Raw genomic sequence first — 17237 nt, 5'->3', positions numbered from 1 at the left:
TTTTGCAGTCTGCCTCCACTTGCGTCACCACCTAAGTTCCACCGCAACGGTGTTTCTTCGTGCTTAACTTCATGAAAAGTGCTGCTGCATGCACTCTCGCGTGGCCTCATCCAGCTCCTCACCAAGGCTCCTTGCATCGGGCCCTTCCGCTGCATCGGGCCCCGCGCCCCACAGTGCGCTTTTGCTGTGGAGGAAAGGTGCGGCAGCAATTGCCGTTGCAAACAGAGCAGTGTGTTGTGCGTGTCCGATGCGCTCCGCTGTGCAGCACCAGCTCTCCGGGGAGTGTCTTGAGGACTGGCCCCGTGCATGAAGAACTGAACCTCTTCCATAGCACAGCTCTCTGGCTGCGTCCTGCTGCTGGCAACAGTGGCCTCTGCCTACTTGATGATCAGGAAGATGTCCGTTTCATCCTGCTGCAACCCAAACATCATCTCAGTCAGGAGGGCAGCTTTGGAACCGTACATCAGCCGGACCTTGCAGGAGCACCTGGAGGGCAGCACTGTCAGACTGCAGTGTTCCGGCTTAGGCAAACGCTGCCAGGCTGCTTTTAGCAATATCTGGAACCAGCGGGTGGTTTCCTCCATGTCCAGGTAGGGGCCAGTGCAGAGGGTGCCTAGGAGGCTGTCACCCTGATTTTGCATCAGCTCATCCTTGCGTTGGTGGATGAAGCACAGCGGGCCCTCCATCAGCTGTTCCTGCCCGCATGTGCACTTCAGCTCTACGCGGAGCATGGGGTTCCTCAGCGGCTCCCCCTCTGTGGTGCCCCACTCCATGTGGAAGGCATGTCCTTGGGGGGGCTCCAGGGGCACGAGCAAGCGGTAGACAGCGTAAGTGTTGTGGGGAATCCAGCCTTGTAAGGCAATGCCCACACTGATGGCTGGCTTCAGTCGTGGCACGAAACCGGTCCTGGAGAGTTCTTGGCAGACACAGAGCAACTTATTCAACAGCTGCTGCAGCATCACAGACAGTTCTGACAGATCCGGGGGGCAATTGGTCAAAACTCTTGCCACATCCAGCGCAACACTGGGTTCCTCTTCTTGGTCCTCCTTACGCGCCTTGTTTTGGGAGCTGCCCTCCTTGCTGCTGCTCTCTGGCTGATGGCTGCCTTTGCTGGGACAGCACCACAGCATAAAGCACAGGACCAAGGGTGCAGCAATGGCCCATAACCACCAGTGCTGCTGGGCAGCCGAGAGCAGGGCTCCCCAGGTAAAGCCGCTCTTCTGCTCCAGCTCCTGCAGCAGCCGAGACATCTCCTGGTTCAGCTGCTGGGCACGCTGCTGCATGCGCTCATGCATGGCATCATCCAGCTCATCACCAACCATCTGTTGTTGCTGGATGAGGCTTACTACCAACCAATAGAAGAATGTTGCAGCCATGGCCTGCAGGAGGAGAGAGAGAAGGGCTTCAGTGGGGCTGGGCAGGAGGGAGCTGGCTGTGGGAGCCGCAGGGAGCTGGGGGCAGGCAGGAGAGGGGGTGAGCCAGCTGGGAGGCAGTAAGGCCTGCGCCCAGCCCCAGCACCCGGGCGTCCCCAAGCCCTGCCCAAGGCGCTCCCGCCAGCAGCTGGGCCCTCGATGCAGGGTGAAATAACTAAAACTTTGCACCCCGTAGCAGCAAACCCATATACGCTTTTAACAAAGTTGAGGATAACTTGATTTGGGTTACAGTGTTAGACTTAAAAGATGCCTTTTTCTGTCTACCCCGAGCTCAGGAAAGTCAAAAGCTTTTTGCTTTTGAATGGGAGTCTCTCAATAGAGGGAGAAAGATGCAGCTAAGCTGGACGGGTTTACCACAGGGATTTAAAAATAGCCCCACTTTGCTTGGTAACCAACTAGCCAAAGAATTGGAACAATGGCAACAGCCACTGGGAGATGGCGTTCTTCTACAATATGGAGATGACTTCTTAATAGCGACCGAAACAGAAGAAGAATGTGTACAACGGACGATCTCTCTTGTAAACTTCTTGGGTTTAAGTGGCTACAGAGTCTCCCAACAGAAAGCACAGCTGGTGCAAGAAAAAGCGGCATACCTGGGATACGAAGTCTCCGCTGGGCAACGTTCCCTGGGAAGAACAAGGAAGGAAGCTGTCTGCCAGACACCCAGACTGGAAACGGTGAGAGATCTACGAACCTTTCCAGGAACGACAGGTTCGTGTCGTCTATGGAGGTATCAGTATGGACTACCTGCAAAGCCTTTATCTGATCCGCTGAGCACAACCCGAATCAACATAACATGGACTCCCGAGACAGACAAAGCATTCAAGGCTGAAATGAGAAGGCAGGGTGAGAGCCCACGCGCGGGGGCCAGCCTTTCTCCCCCAGCCCTCGTCCAGCCCAGCCTCCCGCCACGTGTGCACTCACGGCTGGCCCAGGCCTGCTGGCACCCCTGGTAACTGTCCCCATTGTGACATCTGACATCCCAGGCCTGCTGGCGCCCCTGGTAACTGTCCCCATTGTGACATCTGACATCACCAGAGCGCATCACAGGCACGCCCACCGGCCAGCCCGGCCTTTGGCCCCAGCCCGCCTCAGCGGCTCACAGCTGCCCTGGTGTACTCCTTGAGGCTGGGCTAGAGTTAATTTCCTTCACAGCCGCTTGCCATGTGATACGCACGCTGCTCTATTTTGGACGTATTGTCATATGGAATCAGAGAGTCGTTTAGGTTGGAGAAGGCCTTTAAGATCACCGAGTCCAACCGCAAACCCAGCACTGCCAAGTCCACCAATAACCCATGCTGCGGTGCGCCACGTCTGCGCGTCTTTTAACTACCTCCAGGGATGGTGCCTCCACCACTTCCCTGGGCAGCCTCCTCCAGTGCTTGACAACCCTTTTGGTGAAGAAATCTTTCCCGGTATCAATCTAAACGTCCCCTGGTGCAACCTGGGGCCTTTTCCTCTTGTCCTAGCGCTTGTTACGTGGGACAAGAGACCGACATGCACCTGGCCACAACCTCCTCTCAGGCAGCTGCAGAGAGCGCTAAGGTCTCCCCTCAGCCTCCTTTTCTCCAGGCTCAACACCCCAGTTCCCTCGGCCGCTCCTCGTCAGACTTGTGCTCCAGAACCTTCACCGGCTTCGCTGGTCATCTTTGGACGTGCTCCAGCACCTCAGTATTTTTCTTGTAGTGAGGGGCCCAAAACTGACCGCGCTGCTCGAGGTGCGGCCTCAGCAGTGCCGAGCACAGGGGGACCATCATTCCCTAGCCCTGCTGGCCGCACTATTTCTGACACAGGCCAGGGCGCTCTTGGCCTTCCTGGCCACCTGGCCACACTGCTGGCTCATATGCAGCCGGCCGCTGACCAACACCCCCAGCTCCTTTTCCTCCAGGCAGCTTCCCAGCCGCTCTGCCCCAGGCCTGTAGGGTGGCGTGGGGTTGCTGTGGCCCGAGTGCAGGGCCTGGCACTGAGCCTTGTTGAACCTCATGGAATTGGCTTTGGACATCAACCCAGCCTGTCCACACCCCCCTGCAGAGCCTTTCTGTCTTCAGGCAGATGAACGCTCCTGCCCAGCTTGGTGTCGCCTGCAGACTTACTGAGGGAGCACTCAAGGCCCTCGTCCAGATCGTCGAGAGAGAGATTAAACAGAACTGGCCCTGGGACTGAGCCCTGGGGAACACCGCTTGTGGCTGGCCACCAGCTGGATTTAACTCCTTTCACTACCACTCCTTAGGCCTGGCCATCCAGCCAGCTTTTGGCCCCGCAAAGAGTGCAGCCGTCCAAGCCATAAGCAGCTCGTTTCTCAGCAGAATGCTGTGGGAAAGGGCGTCAAAGGCTTGTCAGACGCTCACAGCTTTTGACCCAGGCGGCTCCCTTGGTGCTGACCACTGTGCTTGTGGTCGAGGGTGTGCTCTTGGTGCCTTTGGGACAGCAGCGGGTGCGGGGTGGTATATCTCCCGATATCCTGGTGGCGGGACGGGGCCTCTCCACGGCAGGATCTCTGTGCTGCTGTGCCACTGCGAGAGGACAGTGCTTCCAAAGAGATGTTTCCCAAGGGGCATGACGGGGTGCGGGTGGACGTTTCCCAGCAGGCAACTCCCGCTGCCGAGAGAGCACCGTCTTCTCCATGTCCAGCATGTTCACTTCTGCGGTACCAGCTCCCTGGGGAGTGTCTGGCACGGGCAGATTCTCCAGCCGGCCCCCAGTGAACACGTGGAGGCACATCAGCGGTGCCTCCCGCTTGGTCCCTGCCCAGCCGCAGCTGCCAGGGAGTTTCTGAGCCTGTGTGGCATTGCCACCGTGGCCGTGAAAGTGTGAAGGGGAAGCAGGGTGACTATCATCTTTGCAGCCACTGTGGTCTTCAGCGGCCGCTGCGCTGGGATAGACCACTGAGAGGAGGATGCTGCCGCTCTCGTCAGAGGGCCGCTGTGCAGGCATTTCCCTTCCGTTTCGGTGTCCCGCATTCTGCCCTCTCCTGCCCTGCGGTATGAGGTCAGGTGAATGTCCCCAGCTCCCAAGAGACGCAGCTTCTCAAGGGTAGATCCACGATGATGGAAGCCAAAACCTTGAGCCCCAGCTACGCAGCCAGGCACTCTTCTATTCAGCATGTCTCCTCCTTGCTGAAGCCCCTCCTCTGCCTGGGAGGATGGAGGAGAACACCACCTGCGCTCCTGATTCTTTTAGCATTGCTCCGCGGGGCTACAGTTTGATTTGATGGTCCTCAGCTGCCTCGTCACAGTATCACTAGACCTTACATTGCACAGTAGGAGTGGACGATAACCTGTAGGCTTCAGCAGGCTTGGCAGCCTCTCGGTGACGTCACGACTGTGAACTCCTGGTGGGCAGCAAGCTTCTCTAGAGAAACTGTCTGGGCAGCAGACAGGTGCTTTGGTGCCTCTCAGGACAGACAATCCAGCTGCTAATACTTAGGCGCTTTCCTGGTGGCACTGGTTCTGATGCAGGTGGCTGGGTGGGTGGCTCAACTTTGCCTCCTGGACTTCTCCTGGATCCTGTCCCTTACTCACGTGCTCTGAATGCCCCAATCGCAGACTACCATGTCTGCCTCCGAGCCCCTCTAACACCTCTGTGAAACCCCCCCGTTGCCTGGCAGCACCGATAAGTAACTGTAGCGAGACCAGCTCCAGGGTCGTTTACACCAAGAACGCGGCAGGTGGGACGTGATGCCACGTGATGCCATAGAATTGCAGCTGCTTTGCAAAATAATAGTATCTCTGAGTTAAAGAGGGATTGGTCAAATCATGTTGAGGTCTGAGAACCTCGTGTAAAGCCGTGTTCGGGGTGCCCCGGTTTGAATGGGACACCTCATGCGCACGAGTAAAGAATTACCCTTGTAAGTCCATGCTTTGCCTCCTGGCCTCTCTCCTGGGTTGGTCTGGGCCAGTTGTGAAAGTTTCCTAATGCTTCCCATGATCCAAAGTGGCTGTGGGCACAGCCAGCACCGCCCGGCTCTCCCAGGACCTGCTGCCTTCTGGCCTGGCCCTCCCGCATGCAGCCCAAGGGTGGTTTTCTGTTGCTTTTAATTCTTTTTTTCTTTCCTTATTTGAAAACCACTAAGATAAAAAGGGAGTATCACCTGCCATGTGCCCACTAACACCATATGCTGGAGGTAGACAGAATGACAAAATTGTGCTGTAGCACGCTGCCCTGTATGAAGATTGCTGGGGTCTGTAGTGGGTCTGCAGACGAGTTAGTTGCTTTAAAGACTTAGCCGTGTACCTTTAAGACAGCCCCAAATTGTCAGGTATGTAGACAGGATGTGAAGAACCGGAACTTAGAACCGTAGCATACGGGCACCTACAGCAACAGCAAATAGCAAACAAGAAGGACACAGAAAGCCCGTCAGGGTCTGACACATGTACTATCTAAGATATATATATACAATTTATATAAACAATAAAAGGCATTTTTCCATTTTGTCCGAACCCAGCCACGTAGGCATAGTGTTTTTCAGTCTGCCTCCACTTGCGTCACCACCTAAGTTCCACCGCAACGGTGTTTCTTCGTGCTTAACTTCATGAAAAGTGCTGCTGCATGCACTCTCGCGTGGCCTCATCCAGCTCCTCACCAAGGCTCCTTGCATCGGGCCCTTCCGCTGCATCGGGCCCCGCGCCCCACAGTGCGCTTTTGCTGTGGAGGAAAGGTGCGGCAGCAACTGCCGTTGCAAACAGAGCAGTGTGTTGTGCGTGTCCGATGCGCTCCGCTGTGCAGCACCAGCTCTCCGGGGAGTGTCTTGAGGACTGGCCCCGTGCATGAAGAACTGAACCTCTTCCATAGCACAGCTCTCTGGCTGCGTCCTGCTGCTGGCAACAGTGGCCTCTGCCTACTTGATGATCAGGAAGATGTCCGTTTCATCCTGCTGCAACCCAAACATCATCTCAGTCAGGAGGGCAGCTTTGGAACCGTACATCAGCCGGACCTTGCAGGAGCACCTGGAGGGCAGCACTGTCAGACTGCAGTGTTCCGGCTTAGGCAAACGCTGCCAGGCTGCTTTTAGCAATATCTGGAACCAGCGGATGGTTTTCTCCATGTTCAGGTAGGGCCCAGTGCAGAGGGTGCCTAGGAGGCTGTCACCCTGATTTTGCATCAGCTCATCCTTGCGTTGGTGGATGAAGCACAGCGGGCCCTCCATCAGCTGTTCCTGCCCGCATGTGCACTTCAGCTCTACGCGGAGCATGGGGTTCCTCAGCGGCTCCCCCTCTGTGGTGCCCCACTCCATGTGGAAGGCATGTCCTTGGGGGGGCTCCAGGGGCACGAGCAAGCGGTAGACAGCGTAAGTGTTGTGGGGAATCCAGCCTTGTAAGGCAATGCCCACACTGATGGCTGGCTTCAGTCGTGGCACGAAACCGGTCCCGGAGAGTTCTTGGCAGACACAGAGCAGGTTATTCAACAGCTGCTGCAGCATCACAGACAGTTCTGACAGATCCGGGGGGCAATTGGTCAAAACTCTTGCCACATCCAGTGCAACACTGGGTTTCTCTTCTTGGTCCTCCTTACGCGCCTTATTTTGGGAGCTGCCCTCCTTGCTGCTGCTCTCTGGCTGATGGCTGCCTTTGCTGGGACAGCACCACAGCATAAAGCACAGGACCAGGGGTGCAGCAATGGCCCGTAACCACAAGAGATGATGGGCAGCCGAGAGCAGGGCTCCCCAGGTAAAGCCGCTCTTCTGCTCCAGCTCCTGCAGCAGCCGAGACATCTCCTGGTTCAGCTGCTGGGCACGCTGCTGCATGCGCTCATGCATGGCATCATCCAGCTCGTTACCAACCATCTGTGGCTGGATGAGGCTTACTACCAACCAATAGAAGAATGTTGCAGCCATGGCCTGCAGGAGGAGAGAGAGAAGGGCTTCAGTGGGGCTGGGTAGGAGGGAGCTGGCTGTGGGAGCCGCAGGGAGCTGGGGGCAGGCAGGAGAGGGGGTGAGCCAGCTGGGAGGCAGCAAGGCCTGCGCCCAGCCCCAGCACCCGGGCGTCCCCATGCCCTGCCCAAGGCGCTCCCAGCAGCAGCTGGGCCCTCGATGCAGGGTGAAATAACTAAAACTTTGCACCCCGTAGCAGCAAACCCATATACGCTTTTAACAAAGTTGAGGATAACTTGATTTGGGTTACAGTGTTAGACTTAAAAGATGCCTTTTTCTGTCTACCCCGAGCTCAGGAAAGTCAAAAGCTTTTTGCTTTTGAATGGGAGTCTCTCAATAGAGGGAGAAAGATGCAGCTAAGCTGGACGGGTTTACCACAGGGATTTAAAAATAGCCCCACTTTGCTTGGTAACCAACTAGCCAAAGAATTGGAACAATGGCAACAGCCACTGGGAGATGGCGTTCTTCTACAATATGGAGATGACTTCTTAATAGCGACCGAAACAGAAGAAGAATGTGTACAACGGACGATCTCTCTTGTAAACTTCTTGGGTTTAAGTGGCTACAGAGTCTCCCAACAGAAAGCACAGCTGGTGCAAGAAAAAGCGGCATACCTGGGATACGAAGTCTCCGCTGGGCAACGTTCCCTGGGAAGAACAAGGAAGGAAGCTGTCTGCCAGACACCCAGACTGGAAACGGTGAGAGATCTACGAACCTTTCCAGGAACGACAGGTTCGTGTCGTCTATGGAGGTATCAGTATGGACTACCTGCAAAGCCTTTATCTGATCCGCTGAGCACAACCCGAATCAACATAACATGGACTCCCGAGACAGACAAAGCATTCAAGGCTGAAATGAGAAGGCAGGGTGAGAGCCCACGCGCGGGGGCCAGCCTTTCTCCCCCAGCCCTCGTCCAGCCCAGCCTCCCGCCACGTGTGCACTCACGGCTGGCCCAGGCCTGCTGGCGCCCCTGGTAACTGTCCCCATTGTGACATCTGACATCCCAGGCCTGCTGGCGCCCCTGGTAACTGTCCCCATTGTGACATCTGACATCACCAGAGCTCATCACAGGCACGCCCACCGGCCAGCCCAGCCTTTGGCCCCAGCCCGCCTCAGCGGCTCACAGCTGCCCTGGTGTACTCCTTGAGGCTGGGCTAGAGTTAATTTCCTTCACAGCCGCTTGCCATGTGATACGCACGCTGCTCTATTTTGGACGTATTGTCATATGGAATCAGAGAGTCGTTTAGGTTGGAGAAGGCCTTTAAGATCACCGAGTCCAACCGCAAACCCAGCACTGCCAAGTCCACCAATAACCCATGCTGCGGTGCGCCACGTCTGCGCGTCTTTTAACTACCTCCAGGGATGGTGCCTCCACCACTTCCCTGGGCAGCCTCCTCCAGTGCTTGACAACCCTTTTGGTGAAGAAATCTTTCCCGGTATCAATCTAAACGTCCCCTGGTGCAACCTGGGGCCTTTTCCTCTTGTCCTAGCGCTTGTTACGTGGGACAAGAGACCGACATGCACCTGGCCACAACCTCCTCTCAGGCAGCTGCAGAGAGCGCTAAGGTCTCCCCTCAGCCTCCTTTTCTCCAGGCTCAACACCCCAGTTCCCTCGGCCGCTCCTCGTCAGACTTGTGCTCCAGAACCTTCACCGGCTTCGCTGGTCATCTTTGGACGTGCTCCAGCACCTCAGTATTTTTCTTGTAGTGAGGGGCCCAAAACTGACCGCGCTGCTCGAGGTGCGGCCTCAGCAGTGCCGAGCACAGGGGGACCATCATTCCCTAGCCCTGCTGGCCGCACTATTTCTGACACAGGCCAGGGCGCTCTTGGCCTTCCTGGCCACCTGGCCACACTGCTGGCTCATATGCAGCCGGCCGCTGACCAACACCCCCAGCTCCTTTTCCTCCAGGCAGCTTCCCAGCCGCTCTGCCCCAGGCCTGTAGGGTGGCGTGGGGTTGCTGTGGCCCGAGTGCAGGGCCTGGCACTGAGCCTTGTTGAACCTCATGGAATTGGCTTTGGACATCAACCCAGCCTGTCCACACCCCCCTGCAGAGCCTTTCTGTCTTCAGGCAGATGAACGCTCCTGCCCAGCTTGGTGTCGCCTGCAGACTTACTGAGGGAGCACTCAAGGCCCTCGTCCAGATCGTCGAGAGAGAGATTAAACAGAACTGGCCCTGGGACTGAGCCCTGGGGAACACCGCTTGTGGCTGGCCACCAGCTGGATTTAACTCCTTTCACTACCACTCCTTAGGCCTGGCCATCCAGCCAGCTTTTGGCCCCGCAAAGAGTGCAGCCGTCCAAGCCATAAGCAGCTCGTTTCTCAGCAGAATGCTGTGGGAAAGGGCGTCAAAGGCTTGTCAGACGCTCACAGCTTTTGACCCAGGCGGCTCCCTTGGTGCTGACCACTGTGCTTGTGGTCGAGGGTGTGCTCTTGGTGCCTTTGGGACAGCAGCGGGTGCGGGGTGGTATATCTCCCGATATCCTGGTGGCGGGACGGGGCCTCTCCACGGCAGGATCTCTGTGCTGCTGTGCCACTGCGAGAGGACAGTGCTTCCAAAGAGATGTTTCCCAAGGGGCATGACGGGGTGCGGGTAGACGTTTCCCAGCAGGCAACTCCCGCTGCCGAGAGAGCACCGTCTTCTCCATGTCCAGCATGTTCACTTCTGCGGTACCAGCTCCCTGGGGAGTGTCTGGCACGGGCAGATTCTCCAGCCGGCCCCCAGTGAACACGTGGAGGCACATCAGCGGTGCCTCCCGCTTGGTCCCTGCCCAGCCGCAGCTGCCAGGGAGTTTCTGAGCCTGTGTGGCATTGCCACCGTGGCCGTGAAAGTGTGAAGGGGAAGCAGGGTGACTATCATCTTTGCAGCCACTGTGGTCTTCAGCGGCCGCTGCGCTGGGATAGACCACTGAGAGGAGGATGCTGCCGCTCTCGTCAGAGGGCCGCTGTGCAGGCATTTCCCTTCCGTTTCGGTGTCCCGCATTCTGCCCTCTCCTGCCCTGCGGTATGAGGTCAGGTGAATGTCCCCAGCTCCCAAGAGACGCAGCTTCTCAAGGGTAGATCCACGATGATGGAAGCCAAAACCTTGAGCCCCAGCTACGCAGCCAGGCACTCTTCTATTCAGCATGTCTCCTCCTTGCTGAAGCCCCTCCTCTGCCTGGGAGGATGGAGGAGAACACCACCTGCGCTCCTGATTCTTTTAGCATTGCTCCGCGGGGCTACAGTTTGATTTGATGGTCCTCAGCTGCCTCGTCACAGTATCACTAGACCTTACATTGCACAGTAGGAGTGGACGATAACCTGTAGGCTTCAGCAGGCTTGGCAGCCTCTCGGTGACGTCACGACTGTGAACTCCTGGTGGGCAGCAAGCTTCTCTAGAGAAACTGTCTGGGCAGCAGACAGGTGCTTTGGTGCCTCTCAGGACAGACAATCCAGCTGCTAATACTTAGGCGCTTTCCTGGTGGCACTGGTTCTGATGCAGGTGGCTGGGTGGGTGGCTCAACTTTGCCTCCTGGACTTCTCCTGGATCCTGTCCCTTACTCACGTGCTCTGAATGCCCCAATCGCAGACTACCATGTCTGCCTCCGAGCCCCTCTAACACCTCTGTGAAACCCCCCCGTTGCCTGGCAGCACCGATAAGTAACTGTAGCGAGACCAGCTCCAGGGTCGTTTACACCAAGAACGCGGCAGGTGGGACGTGATGCCACGTGATGCCATAGAATTGCAGCTGCTTTGCAAAATAATAGTATCTCTGAGTTAAAGAGGGATTGGTCAAATCATGTTGAGGTCTGAGAACCTCGTGTAAAGCCGTGTTCGGGGTGCCCCGGTTTGAATGGGACACCTCATGCGCACGAGTAAAGAATTACCCTTGTAAGTCCATGCTTTGCCTCCTGGCCTCTCTCCTGGGTTGGTCTGGGCCAGTTGTGAAAGTTTCCTAATGCTTCCCATGATCCAAAGTGGCTGTGGGCACAGCCAGCACCGCCCGGCTCTCCCAGGACCTGCTGCCTTCTGGCCTGGCCCTCCCGCATGCAGCCCAAGGGTGGTTTTCTGTTGCTTTTAATTCTTTTTTTCTTTCCTTATTTGAAAACCACTAAGATAAAAAGGGAGTATCACCTGCCATGTGCCCACTAACACCATATGCTGGAGGTAGACAGAATGACAAAATTGTGCTGTAGCACGCTGCCCTGTATGAAGATTGCTGGGGTCTGTAGTGGTTCTGCAGACGAGTTAGTTGCTTTAAAGACTTAGCCGTGTACCTTTAAGACAGACCCAAATTGTCAGGTATGTAGACAGGATGTGAAGAACCGGAACTTAGAACCGTAGCATACGGGCACCTACAGCAACAGCAAATAGCAAACAAGAAGGACACAGAAAGCCCGTCAGGGTCTGACACATGTACTATCTAAGATATATATATACAATTTATATAAACAATAAAAGGCATTTTTCCATTTTGTCCGAACCCAGCCACGTAGGCATAGTGTTTTTCAGTCTGCCTCCACTTGCGTCACCACCTAAGTTCCACCGCAACGGTGTTTCTTCGTGCTTAACTTCATGAAAAGTGCTGCTGCATGCACTCTCGCGTGGCCTCATCCAGCTCCTCACCAAGGCTCCTTGCATCGGGCCCTTCCGCTGCATCGGGCCCCGCGCCCCACAGTGCGCTTTTGCTGTGGAGGAAAGGTGCGGCAGCAACTGCCGTTGCAAACAGAGCAGTGTGTTGTGCGTGTCCGATGCGCTCCGCTGTGCAGCACCAGCTCTCCGGGGAGTGTCTTGAGGACTGGCCCCGTGCATGAAGAACTGAACCTCTTCCATAGCACAGCTCTCTGGCTGCGTCCTGCTGCTGGCAACAGTGGCCTCTGCCTACTTGATGATCAGGAAGATGTCCGTTTCATCCTGCTGCAACCCAAACATCATCTCAGTCAGGAGGGCAGCTTTGGAACCGTACATCAGCCGGACCTTGCAGGAGCACCTGGAGGGCAGCACTGTCAGACTGCAGTGTTCCGGCTTAGGCAAACGCTGCCAGGCTGCTTTTAGCAATATCTGGAACCAGCGGATGGTTTTCTCCATGTTCAGGTAGGGCCCAGTGCAGAGGGTGCCTAGGAGGCTGTCACCCTGATTTTGCATCAGCTCATCCTTGCGTTGGTGGATGAAGCACAGCGGGCCCTCCATCAGCTGTTCCTGCCCGCATGTGCACTTCAGCTCTACGCGGAGCATGGGGTTCCTCAGCGGCTCCCCCTCTGTGGTGCCCCACTCCATGTGGAAGGCATGTCCTTGGGGGGGCTCCAGGGGCACGAGCAAGCGGTAGACAGCGTAAGTGTTGTGGGGAATCCAGCCTTGTAAGGCAATGCCCACACTGATGGCTGGCTTCAGTTGTGGCACGAAACCGGTCCTGGAGAGTTCTTGGCAGACACAGAGCAACTTATTCAACAGCTGCTGCAGCATCACAGACAGTTCTGACAGATCCGGGGGGCAATTGGTCAAAACTCTTGCCACATCCAGCGCAACACTGGGTTCCTCTTCTTGGTCCTCCTTACGCGCCTTGTTTTGGGAGCTGCCCTCCTTGCTGCTGCTCTCTGGCTGATGGCTGCCTTTGCTGGGACAGCACCACAGCATAAAGCACAGGACCAAGGGTGCAGCAATGGCCCATAACCACCAGTGCTGCTGGGCAGCCGAGAGCAGGGCTCCCCAGGTAAAGCCGCTCTTCTGCTCCAGCTCCTGCAGCAGCCGAGACATCTCCTGGTTCAGCTGCTGGGCACGCTGCTGCATGCGCTCATGCATGGCATCATCCAGCTCATCACCAACCATCTGTTGTTGCTGGATGAGGCTTACTACCAACCAATAGAAGAATGTTGCAGCCATGGCCTGCAGGAGGAGAGAGAGAAGGGCTTCAGTGGGGCTGGGCAGGAGGGAGCTGGCTGTGGGAGCCGCAGGGAGCTGGGGGCAGGCAGGAGAGGGGGTGAGCCAGCTGGGAGGCAGTAAGGCCTGTGCCCAGCCCCAGCACCCGGGCGTCCCCAAGCCCTGCCCAAGGCGCTCCCAGCAGCAGCTGGGCCCTCGATGCAGGGTGAAATAACTAAAACTTTGCACCCCGTAGCAGCAAACCCATATACGCTTTTAACAAAGTTGAGGATAACTTGATTTGGGTTACAGTGTTAGACTTAAAAGATGCCTTTTTCTGTCTACCCCGAGCTCAGGAAAGTCAAAAGCTTTTTGCTTTTGAATGGGAGTCTCTCAATAGAGGGAGAAAGATGCAGCTAAGCTGGACGGGTTTACCACAGGGATTTAAAAATAGTCCCACTTTGCTTGGTAACCAACTAGCCAAAGAATTGGAACAATGGCAACAGCCACTGGGAGATGGCGTTCTTCTACAATATGGAGATGACTTATTAATAGCGACCGAAACAGAAGAAGAATGTGTACAACAGACGATCTCTCTTGTAAACTTCTTGGGTTTAAGTGGCTACAGAGTCTCCCAACAGAAAGCACAGCTGGTGCAAGAAAAAGCGGCATACCTGGGATACGAAGTCTCCGCTGGGCAACGTTCCCTGGGAAGAACAAGGAAGGAAGCTGTCTGCCAGACACCCAGACTGGAAACGGTGAGAGATCTACGAACCTTTCCAGGAACGACAGGTTCGTGTCGTCTATGGAGGTATCAGTATGGACTACCTGCAAAGCCTTTATCTGATCCGCTGAGCACAACCCGAATCAACATAACATGGACTCCCGAGACAGACAAAGCATTCAAGGCTGAAATGAGAAGGCAGGGTGAGAGCCCACGCGCGGGGGCCAGCCTTTCTCCCCCAGCCCTCGTCCAGCCCAGCCTCCCGCCACGTGTGCACTCACGGCTGGCCCAGGCCTGCTGGCGCCCCTGGTAACTGTCCCCATTGTGACATCTGACATCCCAGGCCTGCTGGCGCCCCTGGTAACTGTCCCCATTGTGACATCTGACATCACCAGAGCGCATCACAGGCACGCCCACCGGCCAGCCCGGCCTTTGGCCCCAGCCCGCCTCAGCGGCTCACAGCTGCCCTGGTGTACTCCTTGAGGCTGGGCTAGAGTTAATTTCCTTCACAGCCGCTTGCCATGTGATACGCACGCTGCTCTATTTTGGACGTATTGTCATATGGAATCAGAGAGTCGTTTAGGTTGGAGAAGGCCTTTAAGATCACCGAGTCCAACCGCAAACCCAGCACTGCCAAGTCCACCAATAACCCATGCTGCGGTGCGCCACGTCTGCGCGTCTTTTAACTACCTCCAGGGATGGTGCCTCCACCACTTCCCTGGGCAGCCTCCTCCAGTGCTTGACAACCCTTTTGGTGAAGAAATCTTTCCCGGTATCAATCTAAACGTCCCCTGGTGCAACCTGGGGCCTTTTCCTCTTGTCCTAGCGCTTGTTACGTGGGACAAGAGACCGACATGCACCTGGCCACAACCTCCTCTCAGGCAGCTGCAGAGAGCGCTAAGGTCTCCCCTCAGCCTCCTTTTCTCCAGGCTCAACACCCCAGTTCCCTCGGCCGCTCCTCGTCAGACTTGTGCTCCAGAACCTTCACCGGCTTCGCTGGTCATCTTTGGACGTGCTCCAGCACCTCAGTATTTTTCTTGTAGTGAGGGGCCCAAAACTGACCGCGCTGCTCGAGGTGCGGCCTCAGCAGTGCCGAGCACAGGGGGACCATCATTCCCTAGCCCTGCTGGCCGCACTATTTCTGACACAGGCCAGGGCGCTCTTGGCCTTCCTGGCCACCTGGCCACACTGCTGGCTCATATGCAGCCGGCCGCTGACCAACACCCCCAGCTCCTTTTCCTCCAGGCAGCTTCCCAGCCGCTCTGCCCCAGGCCTGTAGGGTGGCGTGGGGTTGCTGTGGCCCGAGTGCAGGGCCTGGCACTGAGCCTTGTTGAACCTCATGGAATTGGCTTTGGACATCAACCCAGCCTGTCCACACCCCCCTGCAGAGCCTTTCTGTCTTCAGGCAGATGAACGCTCCTGCCCAGCTTGGTGTCGCCTGCAGACTTACTGAGGGAGCACTCAAGGCCCTCGTCCAGATCGTCGAGAAAGAGATTAAACAGAACTGGCCCTGGGACTGAGCCCTGGGGAACACCGCTTGTGGCTGGCCACCAGCTGGATTTAACTCCTTTCACTACCACTCCTTAGGCCTGGCCATCCAGCCAGCTTTTGGCCCCGCAAAGAGTGCAGCCGTCCAAGCCATAAGCAGCTCGTTTCTCAGCAGAATGCTGTGGGAAAGGGCGTCAAAGGCTTGTCAGACGCTCACAGCTTTTGACCCAGGCGGCTCCCTTGGTGCTGACCACTGTGCTTGTGGTCGAGGGTGTGCTCTTGGTGCCTTTGGGACAGCAGCGGGTGCGGGGTGGTATATCTCCCGATATCCTGGTGGCGGGACGGGGCCTCTCCACGGCAGGATCTCTGTGCTGCTGTGCCACTGCGAGAGGACAGTGCTTCCAAAGAGATGTTTCCCAAGGGGCATGACGGGGTGCGGGTGGACGTTTCCCAGCAGGCAACTCCCGCTGCCGAGAGAGCACCGTCTTCTCCATGTCCAGCATGTTCACTTCTGCGGTACCAGCTCCCTGGGGAGTGTCTGGCACGGGCAGATTCTCCAGCCGGCCCCCAGTGAACACGTGGAGGCACATCAGCGGTGCCTCCCGCTTGGTCCCTGCCCAGCCGCAGCTGCCAGGGAGTTTCTGAGCCTGTGTGGCATTGCCACCGTGGCCGTGAAAGTGTGAAGGGGAAGCAGGGTGACTATCATCTTTGCAGCCACTGTGGTCTTCAGCGGCTATTGTATCCCATGTAATCCATGATTTATTTTTAATGGTATAGGAGTGACTCCAGCAGGAAATGCCTGAACCAGTGGAGGACAAGCCTTACAAGAAGCAGCGCAGGTGTAGCAGTGACCTGACTTGAGCTGGCTTTGGTGCCCGATAACCCCATACCAACAGAAAACCTCTCCTCTGCTGAATGACCACCATAATAGACCGTGTTCATTGACTAAATGAACCCAACGGACATTTTGTGGACATTTTTTAGACATTTTTACAGGGGTGGTCCATAGACTAGGGCAATGGTATCTGTGTATTTTATCAAAGGATGGGAAGGGTGATGGTGGTTAATGAGGTTGTATTGGAAAGTGTGGCATGATGTAAATGGTATGGAATAATGGGTGGATACTGACCTGGCTTCAGCCAGAATAAATTGGTTTTCTTCTTAGTAGCTAGTGCAGTGCTGTGTTGTGGACTTGGTGTGAGAACAATGCTGATAAATGTCAGCGTCCTTTAGTTGTTGTTTGACGTGGAAGGTTCAGATACAATCTGTCCTTCACAACAGCTGCAACTTGCTACAACTTTGGCCTGCTATTACAACACAGTTACTTGGATTGCTTATAATATGCCCATTGTGTCTAGCCACTCCACAGTTGCTAGGTAACGTTTATACTAAATCTAGGACTTTTCGGTTCCTTGGGCCCTGCCAGCAAGAGGGCTGGATGGGCATGGGAAATTGGGAGGGGACACAGCTGGGACAGCTGACCCAAGCTAGCCATAGAGGTATTCCATACCGTATGGCGCCACGCTCAGTGTATAAACTGGGGGAAGGAGGAGGAAGGCAGGGACATCTGGCATTATGGCGTTTGTCTTCCCGAGTAACTGTCGGGCGTGCTGGAGCCCTGCACTCCTGGGGATGGCTGATCACCTGCCTGCCTGTGGGAAGCAGTGAATGAATTGTTTTGCTTTGCTTACATGTGTGGCTTTTGCTTTACCTATTAAATTGCTCTTATCTCAACCCTCAAGTTTCACATTCTGATTCTCCTGCCCATCCCTCTGAGTGAAGGCAGAGCGAGTGAGCGGCTGCATGGTGCTTGGCTGCTGGCTGGGGTTAAAACACAACAGAGCCAACAATTCCTAAATGTAGTGTTAATATCCAAATGTGTGACAATAA

The 17237-nt window shown here is 55.9% G+C and overlaps 1 protein-coding gene across 1 annotated transcript; it reads right to left on the bottom strand.

The window, feature by feature from the left end:
- Positions 1 to 11: 11 nt before the first annotated feature.
- Positions 12 to 3526, bottom strand: LOC308066694 (inositol 1,4,5-trisphosphate receptor-interacting protein-like 1). Its single transcript, XM_080394289.1, has 2 exons — positions 3350 to 3526; positions 12 to 2370 (listed from the first exon to the last, which is right to left on the bottom strand). Exon 2 carries the CDS (start codon positions 1374 to 1376, stop codon positions 378 to 380), a length of 999 nt encoding a protein of 332 aa, XP_080250415.1. The 5' UTR covers positions 1377 to 2370; positions 3350 to 3526; the 3' UTR covers positions 12 to 377.
- Between the last annotated feature and the right edge of the window lie 13711 nt (positions 3527 to 17237).

The sequence above is a fragment of the Falco punctatus genome (genome assembly GCF_963210335.1).
Source record: "Falco punctatus genome assembly, chromosome: 7".
NCBI classification, from domain to species: Eukaryota; Metazoa; Chordata; class Aves; order Falconiformes; family Falconidae; genus Falco; species Falco punctatus.
Note: the sequence above shows the minus strand (reverse complement) of the source record. Positions and strands in the feature narration are given on the sequence as shown.